The following is an 18,008-nucleotide window of genomic DNA, read 5'->3' on the forward strand; positions in this document are numbered from 1 at the left end:
ACAGTCAGTTCTCATATAACATGTATTTAGACAACAGGAATTCACCTACACACAATTAATAAATAGGGGGATGATGACTGTAAAGCAGAAAGCATGTTTGCTTATGCATGATTTTCCTGAGTTTCCATTTTGCACGGAGACATGGCAGATAAATGCCACAAGCGCTACCCAATTGAACATTAACAGATTGCTGCTTTCTTTACTGCTCAGTTTGTAACATGTACACTACTTTGTTAGTATCTATTGTGCCTATCTTCTGATTTTTTGGTGTTATTCAGGGGTGTTCATGTGGGAGGCAAAAAAAGTCAAGATGGTGACCACAGACCTGTGATCAAAGCCATGCCCCCTTTTAATCTGCATTGTGACACAGGTTTAAAAGAGGTGGGGCTATGATCACATGATTGTGGTCATCATCTTGCCTTTTTTAAAATTCCCTTCCTGAGGATACCCCTGGAGTTATTACTGTTTAAGTGTGCTTTTCCCTCCCAAAATAGTAAACTAATTGAAACAAATGTACCAAAGAAACATGCTAGTGTTAAAATTTCAGGTGGAGAAAGAAAAGGAAAAACTTTACCAATTGAGGAGAAGTTTGAAATTCTCAGGCATTTTGAAAAAACCTGAAAGAGCATGTAACATCATGTGTGCTACTGAAGCAATGTTATGGACAATTGGAAAAAATGCTGAGAAAATACCAGCAACTTTTTAGGAGGAACAAGTAAGTTCTACGAAGTCTATTAGGACACGCCATAAAGAATGGGAGGAGATGGAACATCTATCAAGACTTTGGATTGATGATCAAAGAGGAGATTGAGGCAAGTTTTTGCATGATAAAAGAGAAAGTACTAGCAATATATGAAGACCACAGAGAAAAAGCTGAAAATCCAAAAGACATACCTCCCTCAACAGTGTAAGTACTGTAGTGGGGTTCTTTATTGTGTTTCATAAGGTTTTGGTTGCGAATGTGTTTTCATTTTTGAGTGTCTGCTCCTAATCCTATTTCCCCCTCCCCAAAATCCTGTTATTCATATTGCATGATTTTGCATCACATGAGGGTTTCTAGGAACACAACTTTTGTGCTACATGAGAGCTGACTACTCAGACAATTGAGAACAACCTGACACATTGTACTGAAAACTGAATGAATGTCTAGGCCCTGACAATTTATTCCATATTGTTTTTGTGTAGAGGTGAGGGTGTATTGTCGCTCCTGGGCCAGCGGTAGCTTGGGCAGGAAACTGACTGAATAACTTTTTCTGGCTAGGCTTTTATTGGTCAGTTAGGTGGACAACACAGATTGGCACCTTGTGTTGTCAGTGTTCTGAAGTCAGCAGGGTAATTAGTAAATTTCTTCCAACTACTTTGGAAGGGACAGGGAAGGGGATGCAGTGATGTGTCAAAGTCTACATGTCTACATGTTCTAGAGGCCTCCTTTCATTCACCAAATCATTGGACAAGATATTATTCACCTACTGCAAAGTGCACACAGGGTTTCCACCTAAACCATGACCCAAGGTGTTTTCCACATACCCCATATAGGACAAGCAGCTGACTCTAAGTGGCAGGAGGACTGTGGCCTGCACTATATTTGAGGGCAAAGGCTAGGTTAGGAAGAGCAGGGTCAAGCCATGTAGAACACTCACAGCTCTTTTGCTATCATTTACCACCTCCTCAGTCCAAGGCAGCTATCTTAAAATGCTGTGTTTATTTATTAGAATCTTACTTTTCTTACTTTTCAGGGTAAAAATGGCTTACAACCAATATCTCTGTTGCTGTATGTATTGCTGTGTTCCATATTATGTTGTAATGGTATATGGGAATGACCTTGGGAGACAGGAGGGAAAACTGGCATGTAAAAGATGTCTCAGCCCACCGAAGGAGGGAGGGCACGGGAAACTTTTCAGAAGGGATCCACCCTAATTTTCCAAAGAGTAAAAGGAAAGGAGGGGAGAAATACTGTGAGTCTTGCAAGATTCTGTTAATGTAACCTTACAATAAAGAAAGAGCTAGTACTTATGGTTGTGCTTCTTGTCTGGACTACCTTACTGGGCTAACATATGTTTTGTACTGTTTTGAAATGTTGTAAGCTGCCTAGAGTTGCTGTTGTGAGCTGGATGGCCATATGAATTGAATGCATGAATGAATGAATGAATGATAAGTGTATGTAAAAAATCAAATATTATTTAAAAACAAGCAACAAACTTCTAGCATCCTGATAATGCTATCAGTGGAGCAGTTGCTGAACAGGCTTCTGGGGTAATTGGTCTTAACCTCCTCCCTTTTAATTGGTAGGGTGAGCCTTGCTCATTGGAATTCCAGATTGCCCTGGCCTTCTGATTGAGTGGAAACTTCAAATGCTTACACTACTGTATATCCATGGTCATCTTTCTGACATTTGGCTTCTAACATCTGACAGTTCTGTTAAGTGATCTGGGCTAGGATTTCAGGATGCTCTGGATACGCATGTATACTTCACCCCAAATCAGATCAGCAAAGCAGATACCAACAACCTCTGTCAGTATGAAAGGACCTCTGAACACAACACAGCTGCACACAGAGGTGTTGGGAAATGGACCAATATCTGAGTGTAGATTCCTGGGACATGGATGGAATAGTACCTGGAATATGTGCTGAACGAAAATCAGTGCAAAGGTATATGAAAATGGAAATACAAGTGGCTCCAGCCTTTGAAGAACTATAACAACTTCATGCCACAGTTGCAAAGACAGAATTATGGTTCTGCCTTCATCTTATATCCTGAAATTTCAACTGTAGGGATAATTTTGGAAGTCACAACCAGTTTGGGAGTTGGTGATTAGCAGGGCAAAAAAAAGCTCCAGATTCTCGTAGAAGGTGGGAATTTGGCTTTACCTGGTGGTTCCTCTTTCAACCAGCTGTCCTTCAACTGCCATGTAAGAGCCAAGTTTCAGTTCCCATCCCAGGGGACTGAAATACAGGCTGGAGGAGATGTAGAATGATGAGCTTTGCCATGGAGTGGGGAGGAAGTGATTTGGCTCTTTTGCTATAAACCTCTGGTTCCTAAAGATAGAACATTTTAACCCCTCTGAGTTATGGCATGCTGTTTCTTTCTTAGTGGAAGACCCTCAAACAATCAGGGCTCAGGAGTCATTGCTATGAGTTTAGTTCCTCTGTTTGAGCAGACTTCTGAGAATCTTCAGACTCCTGTTGAAGTTTCCCCTATATAGCTGCAGCGTTACAAAAGCATTGAGCACTTGCCCTCTCACTTTCTTCTAAACTTGTAATCACCAGGTGGGTACTCTTAATAACAGAGACACCACCCTTGCCTGGGAAGCTAATCGGCCTGCTAGCAGCTCAGTGTTACAAAAGCTAGGGGTAAAAGCAGCACCTGGCAAGCAATCGGAGTAGCCAGGATGCAGTGTGTATATCTTTATAGCCCTCATAAACAGTTTTATGAAGAACCGGCTATGTAGTTAAAGGCTGGGCCAGAGCCTCACCCTGTGAAGCTTTCCTATAGAAGAATGAGAGATTAACCCTGATAGGAGAAGGAAGGTAGGAGAGGCAGGCTGCGTACATATTCACTCCCTCCCTTTACACCGCCCTTTTCCTTCACTAGCTTCCTGATTGTTTGGGTGGCTTAGTCTGAAAGGCAGCAAAGGAAAGTGAAGAACATTTTTAAAAGCAGAAAGAAGACAGCAGTATTTGGGAGAGAAGATTCTAAGAAAGCTGAAGTGTGAGAACCCAGGAGTTTGCAGTTACTTCTTCCCTGACTTGTATACTCTCTGAAAGAGTGGTGAAGACAGGAAGTGTGAGAAGTTGTTGAAGTGTCTTCAGCTGGAGACAGTGGCAAAGGAGATTTCTACAACTAGCTGGGGATGACAGCAGGAGGCAAGGACACATGGCTGGATCTGCCATAGGATCCCCATGCCTGGTGAGTATGTGTGACTTATTATATCTTTGGCAAAGTGGGGTCTAGAGAGGTGATGGCTGAGTGTGTGAACAAATGAAGTGTGAGTTTACTCACAATATGTTCTGCTGCTGTGTGAACACACACACACTCACAAATGAATGGTATCGAGAGCGCTTGACAAGCATAAAAGCAGAATTTATGACCAGACCATCTCCTCTGCAAAATTCATAGATGCACTGACAGGGCACTCCTGTTCAGGATTCTTCGGAATTTACTATGTTCATGGGACTTAATCCCAGGTACTTTTGTTTGGGATGATACCTGAGGTATAACAACAAAATACTGTTAAAATCCGAATTAAGAGAATACCAACTGCGATCTGAAACTTGTAAATATTGCTTGTTATATTTAGATATAACGTTCATTGGTATCACCTTAGTCTGCTTTCGTAATTCTTATATTTCCTGAATGTTTAAAAAGACATTACAAAATCGTACATCAGGAGAATATGAGCTGTCACTGACAGTATGTACAATCATGAATTTGAAATGCAAGGCATTATAAGGGTCAAGGAATAACAAAGTGACAACCTTCCCCCTATGAATGAAAATAATGGTTTCATTAATTTTAGGATTGAACAAGAAATAAATACACCACTTTTAATTTTAATAATTATTTTTATATTTATGTCTGTCTGTCTACTGTATCTATCATAAGAATTCTCGAACTCTGTGATACAGTGGGTGTCCACTGAGTCTTTGCACAGGCAAAATGAGGAGTGAAGTTTTGACATTCCCACTTTGCTAGAACAAGTCTGATCAAGATTTTTTTTTTTTTACTCCTCTCCAAATTGCTTACAAACTCCTGGGATGGGGGTTTCAACCAACAGGTTGAAAGCTGCTAGCTTGTGGTTTTTAAAATGGTGCTAACACTCATGACATGCCTTTTAAAATGTGGTATAGAAGCAGAAACTCTAGTTATATCTGTTTCAATGTTCAAGATTTCAAAAGGTGTATATTCACATTATTAAGCGTTATTATTATATGTTCTTCTAGGCTGGAATTGCAACTTATATTCCATGAGCCACAGGTGACTCCCCAAAAACTTTGGGGGGGCTTCTGGAAATTGTGCAGCCAAATTTCAGTAGCAAATCGCTGAAAAAATAGAATGGTAGGCAACCTTTTAAAGAAGGTATCACATGCTTTGTCTCTAAATTGAAAAAGACCATAGCAATCCCAGTTCCACAATCTTCAGCAATATCTTTTTTATAGTAATAAAATATAGAAACTAAAGAAAAAGAAAAAATAGAAAGTGCAGACAAGAAAAAAAAAGAAAAAATAGAAAAGAAAGAAAAAATAAGAATATAGTAAAGAAAAAGAAAAATATATATAAAAAAATTACCTCTTCATCACAACAGGTATAAACAATTTTAGTAACTTATCACCTTCTCTTAAAATACAAGTGTTCTCTTCTGATCCCATATCTCATCTCTTACCTATAAGCAAATCCTTAAAACTTTGTTGTTCAGTCCTGAACAGCAAAAATCCATTAAGGGTTACCAGAGATAACAACATATTTATTTTAACCTTGATCAAATAAACCAACTGTATATTCCTTCATTTCAACAATCTTGATCTTTAATCCCTTCAAATAAAGCCCTAGAACTTGATTTCTTTTCATTTTTTCTTTGTTCCTTTTCACAAAATTCTTCAAAACTTTAACCTCTTTTGTAAATCCAATATAGGAAAGTTATCCAGGTCACTCTTTTGGTTTGTTATTTGTATGTCCCTTTTAATTATTAAGATATCAGCTGGTTTCATTTACATATCCACTGTAGTATCTTTTTCCATATCATTCTTGTTGCTTGTCATTTTTAAATCCACTTTTGGGTCAGTCTCAGTCTTGCCTGGTAAAATATGTTCATCTTCCATAACATCTTTTAAACACAGTCTATCTGTAATGGCAGACACTCCTAAAATTAACTTGTGGGTTGATTGTTCACAAATATCCTTCAATACATCCTATGTTAAAGTATTTTGCTCCATTCTGTATTAGTAAGTCATATTTAAATGTTCTTCTCCTTGAGTTGTAATCTTTAGTTCCTTCTGGTTCCCTCTAGTGTCCAACCTTCAAAGTTCATCCTATCATATTTTTTTAAGAATTCAAAACAACAGCATTTTCCCATGGGAAGGATTCTTACAATTAATTTCAAAATCTTATTTCAAATCTATCTGGACCCTTTATAACTTTCCAGAATCAACATTCTAATCACCCTTTTGCTGTTTATTAAAAAAAAAGATTTTTTTAAAGTCCTTAAACTTATATTTAAAACTTCTTTTGCTAAGGATTGAAGGAAATTTACCTGGTGCTGTAAAACCTTGTCATTCTGAAAGTTCCTAATAGCTGAAAAGCAGTTAACAATAATTTTCAAAAGTGATTAGGAAAGGAAGTAAGCGAACCCTGTGTCCATAAAGGTGCTGACCATGGTTTGGGCAAAGATGCCCATTCCCTTGTCTTCCAGAACTCTAAACCCACCAGAGACTGCTGTCTTGTGGTGTCCTTGTGAGGAGCAACTGTCTGGAGCACTTGTTGGTGATCCCAAGTCTTCTTGTCCAGAATCACAAAGAGCAGCTCCCCTTGCCGGCTCTTCATTCCGCTGCAGTTGGAGCCATCTTCAGTTTGCTATTTCGTCCCCAGAAGTCCCCCAATCTTCAGCAATATCACCACAGGGGCCTCAGCTGTTCCCCTCCAAGATAATTTTTAAAAATTCCAGTCCCTAACTACCAAGCGCTTCCTGCCCACCTATTTATTCATCTGTTCTAAGTTCAGAACAACTTTGTGAGATAGGTTAGGCCAAGAAATTGTGAGACTGGACATAGGTCACAGTGAGTTTTAATGGCCAAGAAGAGATCTATGCCAGGCTTCTGTATTCCCAGTCTAATGTTAGCCAGCACACCACACCACACCACAGAACCCTGCTCATTATATAGGTATGTTTGCTTTCATGAAAATTTTCTTTTAGAAAGGCTGTATGTTTCATACCACCCATGACCACATTTTATTCTAGACAGCCATAGGCAGAGGAGTCTAAATGCATCCAGAAGTGCTTTGAAGGAATGTCTCTATAGCCTCATTAAGGAAACAAGTCAGTTTAAAATAAAAAAAATGTCAGAACTCCTAGTTATTCTATATGTAATTATCTTCTCTATCCTATGACATTTAGAATTGCAGCTAACTTTAATATTTGAAACTCTCTCTATATATGTGGGGGGAGTGTATGGCATGCATACTTCTGTCTTGATATATGTATTGTGCTTGTTAGCACCTATATGGGTGCAAATACTACAGTAATTCATGGACAACTCATTTGTTCAAACAATTACGCAACTCCTGACATCTCTCCCCTCCCCCTTCCAGTTTTCTGACTATTTTCTGTTTTTTTTCCCCTCCCTCCCTTCCTAATTTGGGGTTTCATAAGCACCTTCTGACTCTGAAGAGTGGAATTTTCCTGCCTTTTTGCTGTTAGCAGATTTAAGCTCAGGCACTCACAGCGGTCTCTGTGTGTGATTTAAGCCTGAAGAAATGTGACTCCAGCCGTAAAGCTGTTATCATTGCAAATGAGAGAATAAGAGCAGAATTTCCTCAAGTGGAATTTCCTTCAGGCCTAAAAGGGACAATGTTCAAGTAGCACTGAAGGCTTTAAGAATATTTTTCTTCAGAACTATTTTTTTTAAGACTATGCTCCTTTCAGGCAGTAGAGGGCCTTCTTGCTCCATCCATTCATGATAAATCCTGGCTTTGGTGTCTCAACAACCCAGATCAAAATTAGGCTATTTCACCTGTGGGGTAAAAACAGCAGTTACTTCAGGCCAGGTAGGCCTCTAAGCATCTCATCCACAGAGGTCATTCTTAATCTTGTGCCAGATTCCAGTAGGCGACACTATTTATTTGATATATGTTTTGATGTGTTTTTGGACCATGCTTGGCACAAGCAGTGCTTGTCCCCAGTTGCAGTCCCCATCCTGCCCAGACAACTCCCATCTTCCCCACTTAATCGTTCCAAGATTTCTTCATCTTATCTCCAGCCTTGTGTTGTCATTTCATGTATTAGAATAAAAATAACCTCTTGGTCACTGCTGGTGATGGGCAGTGGAAGAGATGCCAGGAGACAAGGGATGGGCAGCTCTTAGGGAATGTGTACTCAGTGTCTTGCACCAATTCTGCCTTCTAGAACCCTGGGCTCAACACCAGTGCCTAGTTATCAGTTTCTCAGTGGCCCTGGGCTCAGGCAGTTGCTGCTAATGCCAGTTTGGTCTGTAATAAGCCATTCCTCATTTAAGATCTTATTATGGATGATAAGGCCAACCTAGCACGTCTTGGATAGGCAAGGCCTGGATAGGAATCTGTGTGTATGTTTCCCACCTTGGAAATGTGCCCATGTTGTCATCTGGGAGACTCTTATGGCTTTCAGAGGTGCTGCTCCTCAGATAACTGGATATGAAATACTGTTTGTGAAGCTAGGCTCTAGGGAAAAAAATGGGATTGCTGCTATTATATCAGCCTCCATGCTGCATAGTGGCTTCCCTGATTGAGCTGTTCAACTCTGTGACTCCTGTTAGATTGGCACACATATATCAAAATTATTCTTCCAAATTCTGGAGAGGTTGTCAAAAACAAGGGTCATTGCTGGGCTGATGTGATGGACTTCAGTAACATTGCTGATTCTCAGGATGGAGGGAGCATATTCCAAGGAGGGGAGCAAGGTAAGAGAAAGCACAGTCCGGAGCTGGAACACGGGAAGACTAAGAGGTTCAGAGTAGCCCCACCCTAGAGCCTTCCCAGGTTGTTTCCCCTTCGGTTAGGTAGAATGGCTTTGGTCTGGCAAGTTTCTGTCTATACAGCGTGAGCAAATGAAGAGCTGAAGTTTGGTTGCCTTGATTCTCTGTCGTTCGTGGGTTGGGCCTGACAGCTAATTATATTGCTATACTTACTGATGGCCATCTTGGATTTTAGCAAAGGACAAGCCTACCCTCATATTTTTTCTTCTCCTTCCTCTACCCTTGAAACCACCTCCCTGCTTTTCTGTCATTATTCTAATAAATCCTCAACATTATTGGATCCTTCCCCCATCACTTAAAAGATTTTATCTCCCAGACAGAGCTCAATTAAGATTGGCCTTAACCTGACTACAAGCATGCATTGTTGAATTTCTTCCTATTTATACTACTTAGGGGTTGTTAAGTGCTTATAACTAAGAAGTACTGTGAATGGTTGTGCCTAGCACTGTCCTTAACTGTTGGTAATAGCTCAGTTTCCTGACCATTAAAGCCCATCAAAATGATCCCTCTGCCATTGTTTCTATAATATCCTCTCTATTGTTTGCACTGTTCTATTGACTTTAAGCCTTCTGTGCACATATATAAAAGAAATGTATTTAAAATGGTATCAACATGCTTTAAGGAAGAGAAGGGTGTAACATGGTAAGAGAGACATGCTTGTGTTGCATTTCTCCCAGTTCCAGTCACTGCCTTTTCCCTGCCTGCATGTGCTGCTAATTTTCTTAGCAGTGGGTTGGTGGAATAGAATAGAATGAAGACTGATAATATGAAGTTTCAAATAGAATAATCATAATCAAATGCAAAATATTAATGATAAAGGTAGACCTCCATAACTGTATGTGTTTAGATTAATTTTGAAATGCACTGATTGACGCATATCACTCTTTGGGTGGGTGCCGTTTCAGCTGATGGAGACTGCAGAAGTATGCTTATGATACTACAGTTTTTCAGAAATGTAATAGCTAGATCCAGGAGCCTTCATAGTCTACCATACATTACTTGAGTAGGTGTCTCATCAGTCTGCCACATGCATTTATAGCACTTTCAGCTGCACATAATGGTGTATGCCATATGTTCTTCACAACATCAGGTGCTAGCCCATTCATTTCAGTTGTCCTATGGATAAGCTGGCATGTGTTACTTTGTGCACTGTGTTTCATTCTTTGACAGGCATCCATACTCCCAGCTACTCTGCCTCTTCCTATCAACAACTGGTACTCCCATTTGTGTTGTCATGCTGTCGGTGTCCCACTGGAGGAGCCTCCGTCAAACCCTGCTGGTGCTCTTTTCAGCCACCCTCCTCATTGGCATAACCATGCTGGCCATCTCCTCTGAAATCAATCCTATTGGGGTTTTCTTCCTTGTAGCAGGGGGTCTGTGTTTGGTTGGCTACCTCATTAGTGTGGCAGCTGAACAATGGCTGAAGCATCAGAATGCAGGAGAAGAGGCCCAGGAAGCCCCAAGAACACAAAGTCAAGTTGGGTAAGCACCATATAATTGTGCTAATTTCCACATATCTTCATCTCAAAATATAAACATCCACTTCTGACAGCAATTTATGAGAATAGCAGGACTGGCTGATACCAAGGAGTTTTCTAGTTTAGCATCCTGATTCCAAGGATGAGTGCTCAAGAGTTTTGGGAAATGTCTAAGCAGGACATGAAGGTAGTAACCCTTCACTGTTGTGTATCTCCAGCATAAGGAACTCAGATAGAATTAGACCAACAATTGTAGAGCAGAATATTGCCAGATTGAAAAATGATGTGTCTTCATATCCCCATTGAGGGCTAACATGCATGCATCCATTCATTCATTCTGTAGTAAAACCAGACTCAAGGCAGTGAGCCTTTGATGCTGCCAGAGAATTTAATTCATATTTCCACTACCTGCCTTTCTCCAGATGGATTGAGACTGCAGGTCCTAGAATTCCAAGCCAACATAATAAAGAACAGGCTGACTGGGAATTCTGTCTTGCAGCCCCAACACAGCTGAAGGGCGACACATTGGGTAAGACTGAACTAACTCTTAGGCCAGGCGGTATTAGGACCCAATGTCTTACACTGAGACCATTGCTCAAAACATTACCTTTTCAAGTAACATCAACCTGATGTGCTATGAAGCTCATTGTGGTGGCCAGAAGTAGAGCCTTTTCAGTTGTAGCAGCTCAGTTACAGAACTATTCCAAAGGAAGTGCATCTAGACTCCCTTGCTGTGTTTTAAATGACAATTCAGCAGGGTAGGTGTACTTCAGGTCCCTTCCATAGTGGGACCTAGTGGGACCTGGGAAGCGTGCTTTCTCTGTTGCAGCGCCTGCCCTTTGGAACAGCGTAGTTCCTGCGATTTGGATGGTTTGGACTCTCCTGGCTTTCCATAAGGCCTTGAAAACCTGTTTTTTTCCCCTGTGTGTTTGGCCAGAGTGTTGGATTAGCCCATTCTTTAATGGTTTTGGATTGGAGTAGGCTGTGACTTGGTCTCAGTTATGCTGTACTGCAGTGTGTCTAAGCATTTTACCTGTCTTGTTTTTATCCATATGTAAGCCACTCAGTCACCATTCGTGATTTGGATGGCCATAATCAATCAATCAATCAATCAGAGACATGCCTGTTCACCCAGGCATTCAGAGAATAACAATTTGTTCCACTAGCAGATTACCTTTTAGGTTGCCCAACATATTTTCTTTTTTAAAGTGAATCTTGTTTAATTGTTGCTTTTATTGCTTTTAAAGATGGTTGGTTTAATTATTGTGGCTTTATTTAAGATTTTACTGGAAACTACTCTAGGCTCTTCAGGAAATGTTGTATAGGAATTAAATTAATAATTATAATTATTGCATCACAATCCCAATGGTGCATGAAAGACGTGACAATCCACTGGAAGAATACTAGATTCCCATCAGTGCTTGTTTTATTTCAGTGATAGTTCTGAAGTTGAAATTTATAATTTTCAGTAAAGGGGAAGATTTTTGCATTCTTGCAGGATAACAATTAAATGGAATATAGGGTGCAATCAGGGGGATTAAGTAGAAATTAGACACAATGAACAACCCCCTTGCTTGAATACAATTGATTTAGAATCTTGCTCGTTTTTCATTAAAACACAAGTAACCTTTCCTCATGGAAATAGGAAGCTGTTGTGATTTATTTTAAACCTTTTCCCTATCTTTTATGCAGAGGCAACACAACATATGAAGCACCAACGTATGACGAAGTAGTGGCTACTGGTTACTTGTCAGATTCAGTGCCAACAATTTGGACAATTACATCTAGTCCTGGAACAACCCAAGGAGACCCCCCTCCATATAGTGTGGTTATTGAGCCTCCCGTCCACGGAGAGACTGTGGTAGAGGCATTCACTGTCTCCATGGCACCAAGTACGAGGCGGGCCTCTGAAGCAGATCTGCACTCCAAGCTGCACCTCCGACTGATCCTACCACCAAAACTAAAACGCTTTGTCTCAGATACTCACGAACTCAAAGGGAGTGAAGAGCGACTGGAAAGATTGGAGCCTCTCACCCCACCTCCTGCATATGAGAATGTGACCAGTGATGAGGTCTTTGAAGGACAATTTCAGCCTTCCAAACCTTGACTACAAGGCTGGAGGTTGATAGGTAGTGCCAGTATTGCCACGTCATTTCTTTCAAGCCCATTATCAGCTTGATAGTATAGCCTGTATTACATCTGAAGCAAGGTTTGTTTTCAGGGGCTTGGCTCTCTTTTATGAAAAAGGCATGAATTATAGGCATGCAGCCATGGTAGGGGCCCCCTCCTCCTTTGGTGTTTCTTTTGGGGAGGGAGGAAGAGGTGGAAGTGGTTCTTAAGCATTTCATTTGATGGTTAGAAATTTCCAAAGTCATTCATATGTTCTTAGCATATCTTAGGCGGCCTGGGGAATGGAGAACAAAAGACTGGTTGGCATACCTGGAGGAGGCAGATCGTAGATGCGGATTGTCAATCATCCTGCCCAGCTCATAAAAACAGAAGTCTGGAGAGAGCTAGGGAAGGACAAACTGGGAAGAAAGCCAGTGAATTAAAGATTAAAAAAAGCAGGAAGTTGCTTTTAATTATTTTAACTTAAGCTTCACTGATAAAGTAGTCTAGCTCTTAAAAGATCTTCCTGGGAAGATTAAAATCAGCTCATAAAGTACAATACCCTGGGGATGATTCACCTTAAAACTGGTTTCTCTTATTTTCTGCCTTGATAAGTGTTATCATTCACATTAGTCTGCATTTTTCAATCATGAGTGGCATTTTATCCAAAAATTTATTTCACCATTCTTCTGAATGGAAGCGAACTGTAACAACCAGCAACATCCTCCTTAAAATCAAGTAGGGGCAAGCAGGGGCTCTGCAATGCAAAGAACAGTGCCCTAAGAATGCTAGGCAAGCTTTTTTCGCAATTGGGTTTGCTTTACCTGAATCACAATGCGTACATGTGGAGTATTCCCTGTTATGAAAGATAATGAATATGGATCTCTATCAGAGCCTTAGAATCGCTCATGATAAGAAAATAAGCTTTTATATACAGCAGTTCATACAAGCCAGTGCAATATAGCTTTACATTAATTTAATTAAAATTGGGACATGATTTATCAAATCCGTCTTTGGTGAAGGGTGCTAGTAAATCAGAAGTCACTAATTTTACCTGAAATAGACACAACACCATGACAACTGTTCCACATAATATATAAAGTAAGTTTTGATGGCAAATTTAGAATCCAAATAAAGCTAGGAGTGCCACTTTAAGACTTTTTAATAGAACAATCTGAATAATTTCCAGATATGTTCAAAAGGTTCATGTCTGAAAATTAGCCATCAGCTGCTAAAAGCAGCAGTAACTGACCAATATACCGTATGTTCTTTTCATTGCTGACACATTGATCGTTAAGGTGCAGAAGGAAGAATTTGTAAAAATATTTTTAAAATACACAAATTTATTGTTATGGTGCAGAAGGATGAATTTGTAACATTATTTTTAAAATACGCAAAATTGTAAAACAATGTACAAAATACAAACATATTCACAAGCTTGCTAGATTTTAAAAGCATAAACCCAGTCCCACCAAGGAATGCTATAACAAAATAAATCATTTGATTACAGAAAATCTATGGGCCGATCTCTTGCATCCAGAATAACAAACTGATGGAAGATGATAGTTGAGTAAGTCTTTTTCTTTCAAGCAATGCACTTTTAGGAATCCCTGGGAACAGACCATCTACATGATACCTGTGTCTGTTAGGTAGAGCAGTGGTCAGAAAAGAATAGGGTGCTGGAAATGAAATGGAAAGCAGAATGGTTCTGTTAAAAGGTTGCCCTTTCAAACATACTCCTAACTGGATAGACTAAAAGGGTTCAGCCCTAATCTTTTGGTTTGAATTACTGTAATTCCGGGGTGGAAAACTGGCTGGTCATGAGTTCTGGGTGCCCCATAGCACCCTTCTGACCATGCCAAATCCCAGTGGCAAAATGGATGGCTTTCATGGCATACTTTGGGAGGCGTTTGAGGGATATTTTAAGAATGGTGATAGAAGAGTTTTGCCTTCCAGGGTCTCTTCTTTCCACTTCCAAGCACAAACTCCTCTAGAAACAAGCCCCCAAGTACAATCCTGCTCTTTCTGGTGGTTGGCTTCTTGCAGCCCTGTGGAAATTTGTGAGCCCCACAACCTCCCAAAATGGCTTCTTGGATTTAATAATAGGCTGAATGAGTCTTCAGAATGATGCCTACCCAGACAACTAGTTTACTCCTGAACAAATTGATAGAAAAGTAAATACCACTGATACTTACAGAATTTACTTCTACAGGCCTTTGCTTGGTGACACTGCTAACAGTTTCAAAGCACTGCTGAGCATACACATGCACTGAACAAATGCGTTTTCCATCAACTGTTCATAGTGTTTTTGTGCGCTAAACCATTTTTGCTTGTTCAAGTTTAACTGGGCAGTGGCAGTTTCAGCTCATTTCATATGAATATAAGAACTCTTTTGCGAATCAGTTAAAAGTCAATCCACGCAAGTATTCAATTTTCAGTAATGGCCAACTTGATATTTTTGGAAACTCAGAAGATGGGCATATTACAATTACCTTCAGGATACAGGGCTATAGTTGGTGTCTTTCAGGCATGAGATTTATTGGGATGATGCATTTCATCATCTCATTACTGAGATTCATTTTCTGAATGCTCCTTATTGTCTACTCATGTTTAGATGCAGAAAAGAGGTTTTATGGAGTACATTGAAAATGGTTTCATGTACTCAGACAATATCTACAATTATTGCTGACTGGAAAACCCTTATAGACTTTTTAAGTGAAACAAAAAAAATGAACTTATGATTTATGGTTTTGATGATTAAACAGAATAAATTATAGAAAGAAGAGAGATGTTGTAACCTTAGAATAAGAGGTAAAGTTATAATTGAACTTACAACTGTAAAGAAAATCAGAAGCTATTTATTTTTTTCTATTCTTTACTTTTTTCCTTTCTTGCACTTTGATTTCTCTTTCTTTCCTTTTTCTTACTTTATATTAGTTTGTATTAGTTTTTGTATTTTTAAAAAAATCTTTAATAAAATTACATATACATATACATATACATATACATACATATACGAGTTTCATATACTACAGCAACTGCAAAGTAAGATCTTACTGGTAAAAAAATCCCATGTGATTTCATTGCTGTTGTCATTGAGCTGATGCTGACCAGCAAAGTGGATGGACTCAGTTACAGTGGTGATGACTACACCACTGGAAGACCTGAAAAACTAGATTAGGGAGAAAATCTACCAATGTAGTTGCTAAAAGTTGACAACAATGTGATGGCATAGAATCAGCCAGTCAGTCAATCAATCACTGATCATTTAGGTGAGATAGGTATTCTTATCAAGTGAAGAAAGCATCTATCAGTAAAAGGTGACTTGGCCTTCCAGAAATAGTTGAGCTTGTCTTTGCTGGTTTGTAAACCAGCAAGCAGCAGTTACCAAATAATCAGAATAATAAAAAAGCTGTTATTGGGAGCATAACTAATTTTTATTTAAATTTAATCCAATTAAAGCACATTTTATCACTGAATAATTATAGTAGACAGCTGAATTCATAGAGTGAAAGGCTGACAGCCCCAACCCTCCTCTCCCAGAAGTTCTCTGAGTTTTTACACCCTGGCCCCATCTATTGGGGTAAGTAAAATAAAGACATTTTCTGCTGATTATCTCCATTTATTTCCTTCAGTAGTATACATTTGAACATAAATATATGCCTAAAGAGGAAAATAAAAAACTTCCTTGGTTTTTAGATAAGGCACATACATATTATACATGTGGCAACAGAACAGTTGATCCCTGCCACCTCTAATTTTTGCAAGTAATATTCAATTAAGGCAATGAATTGAATCCTAATTCATTACTAACAACATAATTAAAATGACACATGTCAAGATAGATGAGGACTATATGCAAACCACTGCACAGATTTTGTCCATTATGAGAAATGAAATAATGTTACATGGTGGAAAATGACACATACACATATGTATGTTAGTGTGTGTGGGTGTCTACACACACACACAGAGCAAAATCTAAAATTGTTTTGGAAACATTACTAATCTTTCAGGTGGAGGGGTGTGCAAATTTTCCTGGACCACGTAGGACTTAACCCTATGTTGGTTCATACTGCCTGTTGCTGGTAGACCAAGCACAATGCAATTGCATTCTTTGCTTTTAGAATAGTTGCTTACAAAATCCAATAGGAAATTTCTTCCCCAAATTTGCTGTAGGGAAGGTGGAGAATTCCATTACTTTTTTTGATTGAGGGCTGTAAATTGGGAAAGAAACAGCCCTGAGTGGGAGGGAAGAGGTCAAAGACCCAACATTCAGTGCAAGTTTACCACCCTATAATGGATTTTCCTGTACATACATGCCTAAGCTAAGGACTATCTGTTGCTCAATGGAGCGTCTCCAGGAAATTTGGACTATTAAGTAACCCATAGGATACATATTCACTTGATAGGCAAGCCGTTTGCTTACCTAGTGTTCAGAATTCATTAATGCTAATTTACCATAATTCAACGTTACATAGCACATTATTCTTATTCCATGCAAAAAATAATAGCAGCTTGGCAAGAAGGAGCCCCTTTGCCAATTACATTTCAGATTAATTAAATAAAATAATTGATTAAAGCAATTAATTAGTTTAATTTAGTTAATTACTTTCCTTCTAAAGAAATCACAAAGCTATAATCAGGAAGTAGTAGCTATCCCTTCCCTTGTATAAATCAATTCCCAGTGGCTTTCAGAGAAAATTTTTCACAACTCATCAAAGTAGTAACAAGTCTCATTCAGGTCAAGGTCAATTCCTGATTTCATGGACAAATCCATGTAGTTTGCTTGACAACAATATGAATGTGGTTTGTCATTGCATTCTTCACCAATGCTTACTGCCAACCCAATCTAATCTACAGACTTGGAATTTTTTCTGGACTTAATTTAGCTTCCACACCAAGGTTGAACTGGTGCTGCCACCTGCTGACTGAACTGTAAGACGGATTCCTTATTTATCAGCATGTCATCTTTCTAGTACTGATTAAGGATGAGAAAAAGTAAGGAAAAATGGAGCCAGAAATTAATTACAGAAGTTGTATTACCTAAAGTGTGAACGGAAAGCTGTGCTTACACAACATGCTAAGTTGTGGATTCTTTAGTCATGTTTTACTGAGCAAAACAACTGGTGAGGTTCATGCAACACACTAAACCATAATTGCTGATTTGCAACCATAGTAATGAAAATAGTAAAACTATCTCTCTGGAGAAGGCTGTAATGTTGGGAAAGGTGCAGAAAAGAGAAGAAGACCAGCAGCAAGACGGATAGACTCAGTTACAGTTGCAATGGATGCACCATTGGAAGACTTGAAGGACCAGGTTAGGGACAGGTAGTCATGGAGAAAATATATCTACGTGGTTGCTAAGAGTCAACACTGACTTGAGGATACATAATCAATTACTATGGTTAATCGATGGTTCCATATATTGCAGTTTCTCCACCAATTACTTTAATATATTATGGTTTAGTAAACCATGGGTAGCAACCAGCTAGCATAACATAAATACAAACACAAACCTCCCATCTGGATGCGTGGCTAACTGTCTGACAGGAGTAATCACTATCCTGTGAGAATGCCAAATCTCGCTGAACTACAACTCCCAGCAAACCTCACTATTGGCCCGGCTAGCTGAGGCTGCCGGGAGTTGTAGTTCAACGACAACGGACGCAGTAAGCTTCTCCAGTCTTGTTTTAA

At 39.3% G+C, this 18,008-nt stretch overlaps 2 protein-coding genes across 2 annotated transcripts in view; both read left to right on the forward strand.

The window, feature by feature from the left end:
• MRPL51 (mitochondrial ribosomal protein L51) overlaps positions 1-18,008 on the forward strand; it is a 377,933-nt gene that overhangs the window by 306,315 nt on the left and 53,610 nt on the right. The window lies entirely within an intron of this gene.
• Positions 3,559-12,489, forward strand: TMEM139 (transmembrane protein 139). The gene is made up of 3 exons (XM_063294712.1): positions 3,559-3,907; positions 9,895-10,206; positions 11,895-12,489. The coding sequence occupies exons 2-3, from the start codon at positions 9,959-9,961 to the stop codon at positions 12,307-12,309; spliced, it is 663 nt and encodes a 220-aa protein (XP_063150782.1). The 5' UTR covers positions 3,559-3,907; positions 9,895-9,958; the 3' UTR covers positions 12,310-12,489.

Source organism: Candoia aspera, chromosome 2, assembly GCF_035149785.1.
Source record: "Candoia aspera isolate rCanAsp1 chromosome 2, rCanAsp1.hap2, whole genome shotgun sequence".
Classification (NCBI taxonomy): Eukaryota; Metazoa; Chordata; class Lepidosauria; order Squamata; family Boidae; genus Candoia; species Candoia aspera.